This window comes from Limulus polyphemus, unplaced genomic scaffold (genome assembly GCF_000517525.1).
Source record: "Limulus polyphemus unplaced genomic scaffold, Limulus_polyphemus-2.1.2 Scaffold286, whole genome shotgun sequence".
Classification (NCBI taxonomy): domain Eukaryota; kingdom Metazoa; phylum Arthropoda; class Merostomata; order Xiphosura; family Limulidae; genus Limulus; species Limulus polyphemus.
In genome coordinates this window covers 229787-243672 of record NW_013665896.1, presented here as the reverse complement: position 1 = coordinate 243672, position 13886 = coordinate 229787, and the positions used below count along the sequence as shown (strand labels likewise).

At 32.2% G+C, this 13886-nt stretch overlaps 1 protein-coding gene across 5 annotated transcripts in view; it reads right to left on the bottom strand.

Moving 5' to 3' along the window:
- The window catches only part of LOC106457051 (leucine-rich repeat flightless-interacting protein 2-like), a 90994-nt gene that overhangs the window by 7805 nt on the left and 69303 nt on the right, over positions 1 to 13886 (bottom strand). For all 5 annotated transcript variants that reach the window (XM_013916433.2, XM_022382861.1, XM_022382863.1 and 2 more), the window contains 2 exons: positions 13328 to 13407; positions 12469 to 12573 (listed from right to left, as the gene is read on the bottom strand). In XM_013916433.2, coding sequence (XP_013771887.1) covers positions 12469 to 12573; positions 13328 to 13407 — 185 coding nt within the window. The remainder of the gene's footprint in view (positions 1 to 12468; positions 12574 to 13327; positions 13408 to 13886) is intronic.

Genomic DNA, 13886 nt, shown 5'->3' with positions numbered 1-13886 from the left:
TAATTGGTATAACATAAACAAAAAGTAGTTTAATAAAATTTTGAGTGCAAGACACTAAAACCTTGTGTCATGCGCAGTAAAGGGTACCCATGCCAATAGGGTTAAAAATCTTAGTTAAGTGGTACTTGGAAATATTGGTGTGGTTGCATGACTTTTACATCATTGGAACTGATATCAAGAGACCTTATTTTAGCTTGAAAGATTAACCTTCTTTTTTGATAAACAATTGAAGCTGATATTTTCTGTGTTCTCAATTTTTATGGGTTTAATCCAAAGGTCTTCTTACTTCGGAAATGATGAAAAATCCACAAGTGTTGGCGGATTTACAGTCTCGTTTAGGCAGCATGGTAGGATCTCCATCAGGATACATTGAAAGGTAAGTAGTTCAGGAATTTCAACTTTTTATTCTTTCTATCAAATCTTTGTTATATGTTCTTTAACTCTTAAAGCACCAGATATTTTTCACATGTTCTGTGATTTGGTAATGTCTATTTTTAGGAGCATGATGCTCTCAAAAGAGTCAAGATACACACTTGGTGTAAAGAATAAGTTTGTCGAGGATGATCCAAAGTTTATTGTGTAAGTGTTTTTGTTCACCTATTTTGTATATTGTGATGTCATCAAGCGGTGTTTATCTTGGATTTTGGGAAAAATCCCTGATTGTTACTTTTTGTCATAGGTTGATTCAAGTTGTGTTCAATCTTTCTGAACAAAATTACAATAGAGACGTTCATACTCTCCTAGCCAACATTTTGTTACATTTTCTAATCTAATTCATGCATATTTGTCGAACTATGAAGAGACAGAACTCACCCAAGTCAGGCCTGTGATCACGATCTGTCAGTGAATCTAGTTCTTTGCATCCAGATAACACCTCTTGATGTCCTTGACATTGTGATACCTCTCAAAGCAAGGATAAGCACAAAGGCCCAAACCACAGTGTCTGCATTTATAGTGCATTTGCCATCTGCCTTCTGGTCTATTTTCATTAATGCCTTTCTGTATGTCTTTATGGCTCGTCTCCATTGCTGAGTCTGCCTGCTCTAGTTGGCGTAATGGCATATTCTTCCAATAGATATGCACAGTTTCTGAATGAAATTCTTCAGAGAAAGGGGTTACCTGCCCACAGTTCCTTTGTAAATAATGTGACAATTCACAACTGAAACACTGAGCAAGGTGTTGAAGATTAAGTTCTACCATTTGCATGATCTGTGAGGGAACAGATACGTTTTCATCATCTCATCAATTCTATCAACTCCACCCATGTGATTATTGTACCTGTCCACATAGAGGTTTTTTGCACTGTTCCAAACTCAGTGCCATTAGTGTAGACTGTTGAAAGCATGTGGAGTCTTTTGGTATCATGCCAGGAGCAGGCTAACAATTTCCCTTGCTGCATAAAAACAGGGTCTTCCTCCTTCCTAAAGGGTAAATTAGTAGGCTTTAGTACCACATGCATTCCTCTTCTGTTCACATTTACACTACTGCACATCCTTGTATTTCCATCAGTCAGTTCATTAGCAAGGGCAAGGCTTGTGCAGTAGCTGTCGGTGTACAGTTCATGACCCTTGCCCTTGTAACATTAGATGAGGGTATGCACAACATGATGTGTGGCACCTACATCAGGATTGTCATCGCTATTCTTCTCTTTTCTTGCATATAACTTCCAATTGAGGGCACATCCTGTAGCTGCCCCACTTAGCACAAATGCCTTATATCCCCATTTTTCTGGTTTTTTAGTGTTGTACTGCTTCAGGGTACTTCTCCCTTTGAATGTAATGGTTTGCTCATACAGAGACAACTCTTTTCTTGGTTTGTACAGCTGAGAAAATTATGGAACCAAGATGTCAATGATTGGTCTAATTTTGAAAATGCGGTCATTGCCAGACTCACCCCTTGGAACATGATTATTGTTGTATGCAAAATGTAAGATATCCAAAATGTCGACCAATAATCCTCTAATTCAGGCTTATCACACTGCATCATCATGCCTTCATTTCTGTCCTTGTTACTGACTGCCACCATTTGAATCTGGAATGAGGACCGAGCTCACGACTGATCAGAATATCTCTTTGTTTCTGCTGTCAATTGGTTCCCAAAATAATTCCATGAAGTCGGCAGATGCTGCTTCATTCATATTACGCTCACCAGTGTAACCAATTTCATAATTGAAATCAACAATTCATTTCTTGTAGTTCTCAGGATCGTGAAGTGGTAACCAGGCAAAAACCCCATCATTAACCACCGCATTATTATTATTGTCATTCCTAGGTCTATGCCTAAGCCTTGGATTCTGTTGTGGCTAGCCTCTTCTACTAAGCCTGCCACAGCCACTAGTTGCAGTACCATGCCCCCTTTTTTGTCTGGATGTCACTGTGATTGGATTCTGATGGCCAGTCATCGTCAGAAACTTCCTGTTCACTACCCACATCCATGATTTGCCTAAGGGCTTCGTCAACAATGAACTTCCTATTGCACATTCTGTCTTCAAGTCCACCCTTTGACATAAAAATTCAATGAACTTTCATGCTTGAATTGCTCTAACACATAGAATAGAAAGATACCATGAAATGACCACACAACATGTGCCCAACTCGTATGCCAAATATCTGTGATGGTTTGAGTTAGCTACGGACTCTGTTGAGCACTGTGGTGCACAATTTGAAGGGGTGTCTCATCTTACTGTATGGTGAGCTTGGTGCTTAAAGCTTTAATTTTCAAGATTTTCTTATTTTATTTAATATGTAGATATGAAAAAGCAGTGATCAGAAGCATGAAGTGGGTAGTGTACGAGTTTCTGTTTTCTTTTATATCTGAAATTTATTTGCTATTAGTGAAGAAATTAAAAGTTTTTCTTTAATCTGGTGCTTCTACTGTTAGAAAGGAATCATATTTTCTTCCCTATAAACTGCACAATCTTTACAAAATCTTCCATGTTGTTACCTATTTCTAGAGACCGTCGTTTGAGCAAAATAATTATATCAAGTTTTGAAATATTCTGTTCCGTAAAATTATGTACAAATTAAAATTACAACTGAATTTTTTTTTTGTTCTATGGTTTATTGAAGTTTTTGTTTTAGATAAAGTAATTAAAATAAATCCAAAATGTTAATCTTTACTTTTGATTTGGTCCCACCAGTTATAATTTTTGTTGGGATGGTAGAAATCATACAATTTCTTGCCTGTAGATGGAGCTTGTCAGTGTACAAAACAAATTTGGAAATCTGTAAATTTCGTTGTTTATTTTTAGATTAAATTGTGGTGATGTCAAAATTAAATTAACTTTTAAAAAGTTAATTTTTTTGTATAAAAGAACTCCTGCTGTTGTAATTTCATGAGCTGAACAGCATCTTCATATGAAGTTCCACAGGTGAAGGTAGAGTTTGTGGCAGTGTGATCTTTTTGAACAGATTTACATAAATTAATAAATGGAGGACAGAGATAAGTTTTAGATATAAAGGAAAGAATGATATTAATGCTAATTTGAATGTTTTAGGTGATATTTTATTGCCCTGTTTCTTTCAACTAAGTGGTGTAGCATATGAAATCATTAGGCATACTGTGAAGAGTGGTTTTCTGGTCAACAGATTGAATATGTGTAACAGTGACATGTAGTGATTTTTATTGTATTTTAAATGAGTAAAAAACAGCTGATTTATATTTCGGAAAGCTCCATGGCTATCATATTGTATGTTTGAAGTTTTTGTGTTTCAGATATAATGACTTTAATGACTTATAAATTTGTATTAATTCAAAGTCATAGTTGACATTTTTAATGGCAAAATAAATATTTTTTCAAAAATTGGATTCTACTTTGAATGTGGATATTAATTACTTCTCTGTATTAGAAACAAAATCACATCTGATATTTGTTTTTCAAGTTTACCAAAGTCTGTGAAGCGTAGAATCAAAGCCCTTAAAAAGCTCCAACTCGAATGTACGAGACTTGAAGCCAAGTTTTATGAAGAAGTACATGCACTAGAATGCAAATATTCTGGTTTATATACACCATATTTTGAAAAGGTAAGTGTTGAAAAACACATTATTTATGGTTCTCATTTATGATGGTGTTTATTGTTGTAGGACTTGGTTTGTCTTCTTAAAAAAACATTTTCCACTCGTGCTGTTTGTAAATTTAAGATACAACATTACCATGTAATTTTGATGTTTCTGTATTAATTGCATTGGATAAAAGTATTTTAGAAATGCAGAATTTGTATTAAAAGTGTGTTCCACGTATTAGGGAAATAAAGTTTATTAGTTTTATTAAGAGAATTGAGAGTTACATAAATGCAGTCTTCACATTTGAAAAATGCCAAGGGCTGTAAACAGTCCAGGGGTCTATTATCAGGCTCATGCCTTATCTTAATTCTTTTTTTACAAAATTTAACAGTAAAAGTTAATTTGTAGTGACTAGATTATACTGTTTTTCTGTCAACAAAACAGCTAAAGTGAGACATTTTCATATCACTGAACTATGATGACCTCCAATCAATACAGCAGGCCTTGTGTCATGCAGAAAGTAGTTCATCAATTGCAATTTAGGTTACAATCAAATATGATAAAAACTCATCTTGCTATTCCGAACCTGCTAAAAATTTACATCCAATGTTGTAATTTAAACTTTAAAACATTGACTTAGTTTCTTAGTTACAAATATTTGTCTAGATATTTATATCTATATATACACTCACACACGACAGTATAGTTTAAAAATGTCATATTATTGTGTGTGTAACATCGCTAGTATAGGCCAGTTGAAATTAAGTATCAGAGTTGTTGCGGCCATCAGGGTTATGTAGAGTTACCTGTGAGCTTGTCTGTGTATACAACCAATGATTGATTGCTTGACCGATGCCATGACAAATAAAAGCATCTGAATTCAAAAGAACTTATTTCTTGGTAGTGGGGCTCAAAACAATAGGCATCATGACAGACTTAACAGGGGCTCTAACAGGCAGTTTTAAGCATCAGTGTGATGACACACATCAAATGAAGGACTGTTAGAAATTATCTGAGAAGAGCACAATCTATTATTTGTACATCATATCACAAACAGTAAACCAAGTGTTGTCTGTAATCTCACGTTTAAAGGAAATTGCTGTTGCATTAAAGTTTACACTATTAGTTCTTTGACAGTTTTCAAAGTTTGACCAGTAAAGTTAGTATTGAGTACTATGTGTGTTTGATTGTGCTAGTCTTCAGACAGGTTTGTAAGTTTGACAGTAGTTGTAATTCAGAACTTTGATTAGATGTTGTATTATATATCAGTATATTCCTCTGATTATATGGGGACTTTTTTACTTGTAGCGAAATGAATTTGTTAATGGAAAAGTTGAACCAACAGATGAAGAATGCGACTTCCCCTCCGACTCCGAGAAAGAAAATGATGATTTACCGGTGAGTTAAGCATCAAGTTTACATCGTAAACGGTACTTACAAATAGGGTGCACCGAAATATCGGTCGACTATCAACCTAGCACCGATATAAGGAAAAATTGCATAATTGTGTGTTTTTTTTGTCTTTGTAGCCAATAATGTACAGATGTTTTTGCTTGTTATCACATAAAATGGTTATGATGCTTAAACAGTTGAGAGAAGAATATGTTTGCTGTAGTGTGTAACATGAGATTGCTATATGCTATAAAACATGGCCGATATAAGGAAAAATTGCATAATTGTGTGTTTTTTTGTCTTTATAGCCAATAATGTACAGATGTTTTTGCTTGTTATCACGTAAAATGGTTATGATGCTTAAACAGTTGAGAGAAGAATGTGTTTGCTGTAACATGAGATTGCTATATGCTATAAAACATGGCTTAGTGTCTGAAAACAACAACAGAATACCTGATTGCAAACAGTGTACAACAAAAGTTTTAAAATGAGGAGGCAACACTGGTAAATAGTTCAACACAAATTTGATTCATTAGCTCAAGGTACATCACTTCACAGAATATAATGATTTCCTAAAAATGGCTAAGGAAAAGAGAGAGGCAGGATGGAGGGAAAATAATCCCACTGTGAAGTAGCTGTTGCTGCTTTAAATACTAAATTGTTCAAAGAAGTTAGATTGTGAAGGTTCCATCCAAAGACATTACAAAACATTAAATAGATTTAATAACATAACATAATGTTTATGGACAACATGGGACCTGTTGGTCCATCTCGACCATCCCAGCCTCTGAACTGAACTAAACTAAAACTATCAAATAAGTCAGTGAATTAAAAAAAATCTTAAAACCAGCACTTATCATTCATATAATTCTCAAGCTTTCTCTTAAACTCGCTTAAATTTACAGCCTCTACAACATCTGAAGGCAACCCATTCCAGAGGCTAACCTTGTTAGAAAAATCTGTTTTAGCTGAAGATGACTCCTACCTTGTCACAAGTTATATTTGTGTCCCCTAGTCCTACTATTATCACTGTTAAGTATGGAAAAAAGATGATACATCAACACTATCAATTCCCTATACAATCTTAAACACCTCAGTCAGATCCACCCTAACTCGTCTTTTTTTTTTTTCAAGACCTCTTGATAAATAATTATATTAGTTAAACCTACTAGTAGTAGTAGTTTGTATTACTACTACTAAATGTAACACAGCAATATCCTGTTATTATTTTTATTTCCATCTTGGCCTACATTCCCTGCAAATGTATTTATGCCGTGTTTTGAAGCTGAAAGAAAGCTGTTCTCTGAAGGGGTAAAGTTGTTATGCTGAATTTTGTAAAAGAAATTGAACAGTTTTATGTTGACATTTTGTGATCAATTTAATAATTATGTTTACATGTAAAAAGTTTTTACTAAAAACTAACAAACGTTCAGTTACAGCTCAAAAGTTAATGTGTTTTTATTTTGCTATTCATTTCTACAAACACTAAGTATTTTTAAACTTTCTTTTACGACTCGTTCGTTTTATCATTTCTTGAACTAAATACAACCAGAAAAAGTCATCTATGTGTTAAATTTTAATTTGTTTCAGTAGTTTAAAGTACCTTACCTGTCCTAACACTAAATACTGGTCATTAGTTTCAACCAAGAAAACTTTAATCAGTTTACCCTTACTTTAAAAAAATGTTCACTGACCTCTTAAAAATGGAAAGGAATTATATCGTTAATGTAGCTGAAAACTATTGTACATTCTTCTTTAGAGGTATATATCATTTAAAATGAATGGATCCTGATGTATAGATTTCACTTGCCAAATTGTCTGCATGAAGCTGCAATGGTCTTAATAATGTTTTAATTTGCAGTCAATGGTAATTTGTTACTTTATAGGTAACTTCCCAGTAGGCCTTTCAATCGTCACCAAAACACATTAGTTGGCTGGATGACAAGGTTTAAAAGATTCATTGATGTGATACTTGTACATAAAATAATATGGGATGGAAATATGGAAAATTGGGATAAACATTGTGTAAACTTCACGTGTTTTGTTTGTTTCTACATTCCTTTTTGGCAGTGACTTGTGGGAGGTGAAGGATAAATCTGAAATGTTTTTTACACACTTCTGATTTTGAATACTCAAGTTAAAAAAATGAAGGGAAAGTGAAAAAAAGCTAAATTTAACATGATTTTTATCACAAATTTTAGGCCTAGTAATTGAGTTTTAAATTTCTGTTTGTACAGCTACAATTTATGAACTTTTTTTTTAGGAAGAACTTAAAAAGAAGATTAATCTAGAACCTAAGGAAAATGAAGTTAAAAGTGAACCAGAGAAAGGTAACATTTTATCTGCTGTTATTGAGTGCTGTTAAGACAATATTTTGATGAATAACAAAATACTTGTGAAAACTTATGGTAGCATAGTTGATATGTAAATATGCTGATGTCAAGATCTTTTATTGTAATTCATTTCAATATCTTGTTAGTAAAAAATATGTACAACAAGGAGCATTTTGTCTTTTAAGACTGTCTTTATACATCCACCCTCGGGTAACCATTTAAACTCACCCTTTACTCTTTAGGAAACTTATTCCCCACTTTTAAGCCTCCACTACATCTGACAAAAATTTATTACATAAGCCAATAACCCTATAAGAAACATAAAACTGTCTTAATTGGAGCCTAGCCTGTCTTTTCCAAATCTTAAACTTTAATGTCATCTGATTACTGTTCAAAATGTGTGCATAGAGACATTCAAGTTCTTATAACACAAACATCAATAGTTCAGTTAAGTGTTTGTTGGCTGAGTCTGTAATCAAGTTACTGTTTTTACTAATCCTATTCAGAAATCTTGTTTAAACCCTAGAGTTTTTGACAGATGGGACCGCCTTTGCAGGTAAAACCCTTACTCTGAAGAAAAGTTCAAATGAAAACGTTTTTAAATGTTATTCTGTTGATTCTAGGAATTACTTTACAAGTTCTAAAGGGACATCATAGAGCAATGAAGTAAAATTATATTGTATGTAGCATTTAGTGGAAAACATCAGTAAATGGAATAAACTGTTAGAAGTCGTGATATTGGAGAAACTATTTTTGAGACATTTGTGTGTCCTCTTCGCGAAACTAATTTGTTCCAGTTATTGTAGGTTTTCACCAGTCATATTAACAGCTTAGTTTCTGTTACCGAAGACCATTATGTAACCCTTTTATTTAGTATTGCCTGAGAATAGGTGTAGGGATAAAATATATGTATATATATATATATTCATTAAAAATAGGTAAACTTAAGCTTACTTATTGGTGAGTTGTAAAGCATAACAGGTTAAATAATTTTAAAAGGTAAACATGGTAGATTCCAGAATAATCATAATAGTAATTCTAATGTTAGGAGTATTAGAAACAATATGAATGACTTCAGAGCTCTATTTGAAGCAGAAAACTAGGATACAATAACTGTTGGTCAAACTTGGCTAGATTAAGAGAACACTGATAATAGGAATTATTTTGAAATTCCATATTATAACTGGTATAATAGTGAAACTTTAATAGAGGGGTGAGTGGGTTGGTCTGTCAGGATTGAAGGCAAAAAATGGTAGTCAAGAGGTTGAGTCTGTGTTGGTTAGAGCCAGGGGTTTCAAGGACAAAGTTTTAACTGACAGTTAGTATAGACCCCCAGGTCAGTCAGTGAGAAGTCATAATTATGGGCACTGTGAGTGGATTGTGTGGAGTCAAATGATGAGAGACTTCTTGAACAGATTCTTCTATACCAAATGATCAGAAAGCCAAGGAGGGGATGCCATTTTAGATTTCTTATTAACTCTTTCAGCACTGGCTTGGTCCCTGGAACTGACCTCGTAACCAGTTTGTGCTTGTTATAGTTTTCGTGTCATAACTTTTATATTAGCGTATGTTAAAGAAAGTCTTAAGGTTTGTTAAGCAATATTTTTCTCATGCCTTTTTTTTTTCTTTTTCCATGTTGCTTATCCCATATGCAAAGAAATTTTAATTTTAAGATAAAAAATACTTTTATGAATCAGAATTTTCAAATTTCACATGTGAAATCTTTATAATGTCGAGATAGTTGTCAAATGTTTCTTAAGAAAACAAAACTTTATATTTTATCTGTTATTTTCACTAACGAATCTCTGTACGGGTTCGGTAGATTTGACCAATCTCATATCCAAAATAAAAAACAGGAAATAAATATAAATTATGGCTTTTTATTCTAGAATAACAACAAACTATAACACGAAAACATGAATGTTTAGACTGAATAGCTTAAATCTCATAACATTATACATTTATATATACTTGTTTTTATTATATTGACCTTTCAGCTGTGCTTGGCTAACAGTATAGAAGTTGCAATGACATGGCACATGTGCACTCATGTTACTGTATCCAATAAGATAAAACTAACCTTTAGTCTTTACAAAGTGACCTGTATTGGCTGTGTTTTAGTAGACTCTACTAGTATTTTGTAAAATACAGTCACATTTCAGTTTTTATACAATATATATATATATATATATAGATTATTACTATTTACGAATAAGTTCTTAAACTTATTTTCTTAGAACATAGAACAGTAAGTAGAGAAGTAAAGGAAACAATTGTTTTCTAGTTACAACCTTTGTACTTGGTTGCTACTTGACATAGGGTGCTAAGCCTTTTAAAATTTTGCACACAGAGGATATGAAATAAAAAAGTTTTAGGTTTTATATATATACAGTTGAATAACCAAAAAATCATAAATTACTATATCAATACCATAAAATTCCACTATAATTTATCAAGCTTAGTAATTAAGCTGTATATGGGTCTAAAAAAATATAAAATTTTGAGTAGATTAAAGACTCACTTTACTAGCTTGAAGACTTGTATTGAAAGAACGAGATGACGTTGTAATACTTGAAAATGACTGTGAAAGCCACTATGGAGACATTCTGAACTTTTGATTGGTTATTCATATGTCATAGATAGAAGTAAGTGTAAAATGGAAAGAGGTGAGCAGGGTGCCACTGCGTTTTATTTATTATGTGAGTGATATCTCAGCATATAGAAAAGATAGAAGGTTCTTATTTTATATTTTAGTTTGTTCATATCGGTTAATTTGAGTTCCTAATTCGTACATACTATAGACTGTATTTTGACATCACAAACATCTAATTTGAACCAGTGCTGCATTCACCATACTACATGACACACAAAAACCAATGTTTAGGTTTGTTTATTTAATATATACTTTTAAATTAAAAAATTAAATAATGTATAATACTAAAATTTGAATGATAATCTACAGTTTGATACCAAAATTATTGACATAAATTCATAAAATACTAGTTCAATAAAATTTTGAATGCTAGTCAACAAATACAATCACATGGCTTTTGACTCGTGTGAAAAGGGTTAAAGGAAGAAACTGAATATGCATAAAGGGGATTCACAAACTCTAAAAGCACTGGGTAATCCAGCCCTGTGCATATCGTTTTTAGTTTTGACAATATTATTTGTTTTTACAAAAGAAAAACTACAATGTGAGTAAACAAACAAAACTTTCTAAAGCTTACAAAGGAAGTCTGAATATCAATATAAAAACTACTTTCAAGTGAAAACTTATTGAAGTTTTTTTCATTGTGACTTAAATTTTGTTATATCAAACAATCCTTCTATACTTAATTGATATTATTAAGTAGCCAAATAACAGATGTATGATAGTATTTAAGTTGTCATGAAAAAAACAACAACAAATCATTTGTATATACAGGATTTGGAGAAAATTTTACAAACTTTCAGAGTAAATAGACTAATACAGTGTGATTCCACTTCTGGCTGATAGAACTGATTCAACTTTGGATAGGACATCTGCAAGTTCCTGAAATGTATGTTGAGGAATCAGGTTCCACTCCTTGAGGAAAAAATTTGAGGTAAAGCAATGGCAGTCTAGTCCACTCATCATAACAGTCTAGGACAACAAGGGACTCCCATCCATTTAGAAAACAACAACTAATAACTTAAGCCCTGATCATTTAAATATGTATTGAGAATTCCTTAAACTTACTACATCCATCACATCTGGAAGCAACCCACTCCAAAGGCCAACCATCCTATTAAAAAGTTACACTGTTTAAGCTGAAGATGATGCCTACTTTACCAAAATTTACATTTGTCTCCCCTTGTCCTACCATTCTTACTATTAATATAAAAAAAAATATGATGCATTTATACTATCCAATTACTGTAATAGTCTTGAATACCTTAATTAGATCCCCTCTAACTCTATTTTCAACAAAAAAACGATTTCCCAGACCTTAAACTGTCCTAGTATGACATCCTTTCCATCCAAGGTGTCATCCTAGTAGCCCTCCTTTGAACCCTTTATAACAACTCAATGTCCTTTTCAAGGTAAGGAGACCAAGACTGAAGACAATACTCCAAAAGAGGCCTAACTAGTGACCTATACAATGAAATGATAACCTATTTAGACTTATATTAAACATTTCTGTAAATACAACCCAAAATCCTCTTTGACCCTATCACTATTCTTTTCTGGCCACTGTTATATTTACATGATGAGACTTTATGGGATAACTGCTATGCTGTTATGATCATTAATACAGTTCCCCTTGCAAAGCCAAGAAATTTGTGTCAGTAAAGCACATACTACTTGGTCTCCTGCAATCTATCCTCTTTGGAAAGTCACATTTCTATCACATGATGCTTAACAACTAACATGAAATTAGAGCTTAAAGATGTTTAAATAATCACCTGTCCAAGAGGTCAACTAATCAGTTAGCTAATGATCTGGTCCATTAACAGAAGAATCTGGGGAAGAATTAGCAAATCTTTAAGCATTTGTTTCTAATTTTTTGTCCAACTACCTTATGTATTTTATATTAAAAATGTCAATTATTTTCATTCAGAAATTTTCCAGTTATAGTGCAAGTCTAATATCGTTTCCTTTTTCCTTTTATATCTATGGGTATTTCACTACTAAAGTGTGTACAATCATATGAGGTTTAACCTTTTCTCCACAAAGTATGAAAAGTTTGTTCTTCAAACAAGTGAATATGACACTTACTTCTCTTTGAAGTTTTCTCTTTTCAGCTTTTAGTTCATCCTCTAATTTTTCAGCATTTTCTGCTTCTGTCTTGTACCTTATAACTTGGCTTTCCAAACGAGATACCTGTTAGGAGATTAAAACAAACAAAAGTTTGCCATAACTTAAAATAAAAATCAGCAATAATATACCTTAAAATACTGAATGCCACCTCTTCTACTTTTAATCCTGAAATTACTATAAATATTTTATAATGAAACTTTCAATATTTAAAAAGCAATGGAATGTAAAAGATAATATTCCCTAAAATCATTATTTAACAAAAATCACAGACTCTCGATTGGCACACCTCTTCTACTTTTAATCCTGAAATAACTATAAACTGTTTGTAATGAAACTCTCATTACAGAATGTAAAAGATAATCTTCCATAAAAACCATCATTCCAAAGATTACAGAATAGCACCCACTTTTTTCTGCAAGTCAAGCAACAATAACCCACTCTTTTTTGTGGGAGGGAGGTTAAAGGTAATTTAATTAACTTGAAGTACCTTATTTTTATAATGTTAAAATCTTGTCAAAAATCTTATTATTTCCTTTCATGATATTTTTCTGAGACACACGTGCTCATTTTGTTCCATTCACAAATTATGGTTTAGGTTTGGTTATTAGCATACTTACTATAATAAGCGAAATTCAATTTAAAAGAGCAAAACAGTTTATGCATTTTGCATTGAAGTATTTTCTACAACCAATTCTATTTGAATAAAAGTAACATTAACAATATTTCATTAACAGATGTGCATGTAGAACAGAAGTGAGTATTGTCACTGAAGTATTAGGATTGTGTATAATTTAAAATGAAGCAAATATATACTTACACTACTTTGTAATGTTGAATTTTCCTGCTCTGCTTTTTTCAGTTTAAATTTATAGTCACTGACTTGTTTATTTACTTCTCCTGGTCAAGAAAAAGATGGTTTTATTAAATGTATGTTGCTCAAGCAGCTTTAAGGTCCAACATGTCTAGCTAAAAAAACACAAATTTCTTTAACAAAAAGTACAGAGTAATTGTTTAAATTCTACTAAAATAAATTAGGGTAATTTTTCATTGATAACTTTATTTTCAAGCAGATTCAAAATCCTAATATTATCAAAATCAATAGGAAAATATCAGGACATTCAATTAAACTTCCTAAAGATATAATAAATTTTAAACAATCTTAATATAAATAATAAATAATTATTTAATCTTTTCATTTAAGTTTTTAAAATATTGTATCATTTAAATTTTTACTGAGAACATGCAGAATAATTCATGATAAGAAGTTCATCAATCATCCATAGGACCATAAGCTAATTATTTATTATTTTCATTAACTTTTAATAAGACAGATTATGTTATATCATATACTAGCACCCAGCCATCTTTCTGGGTTG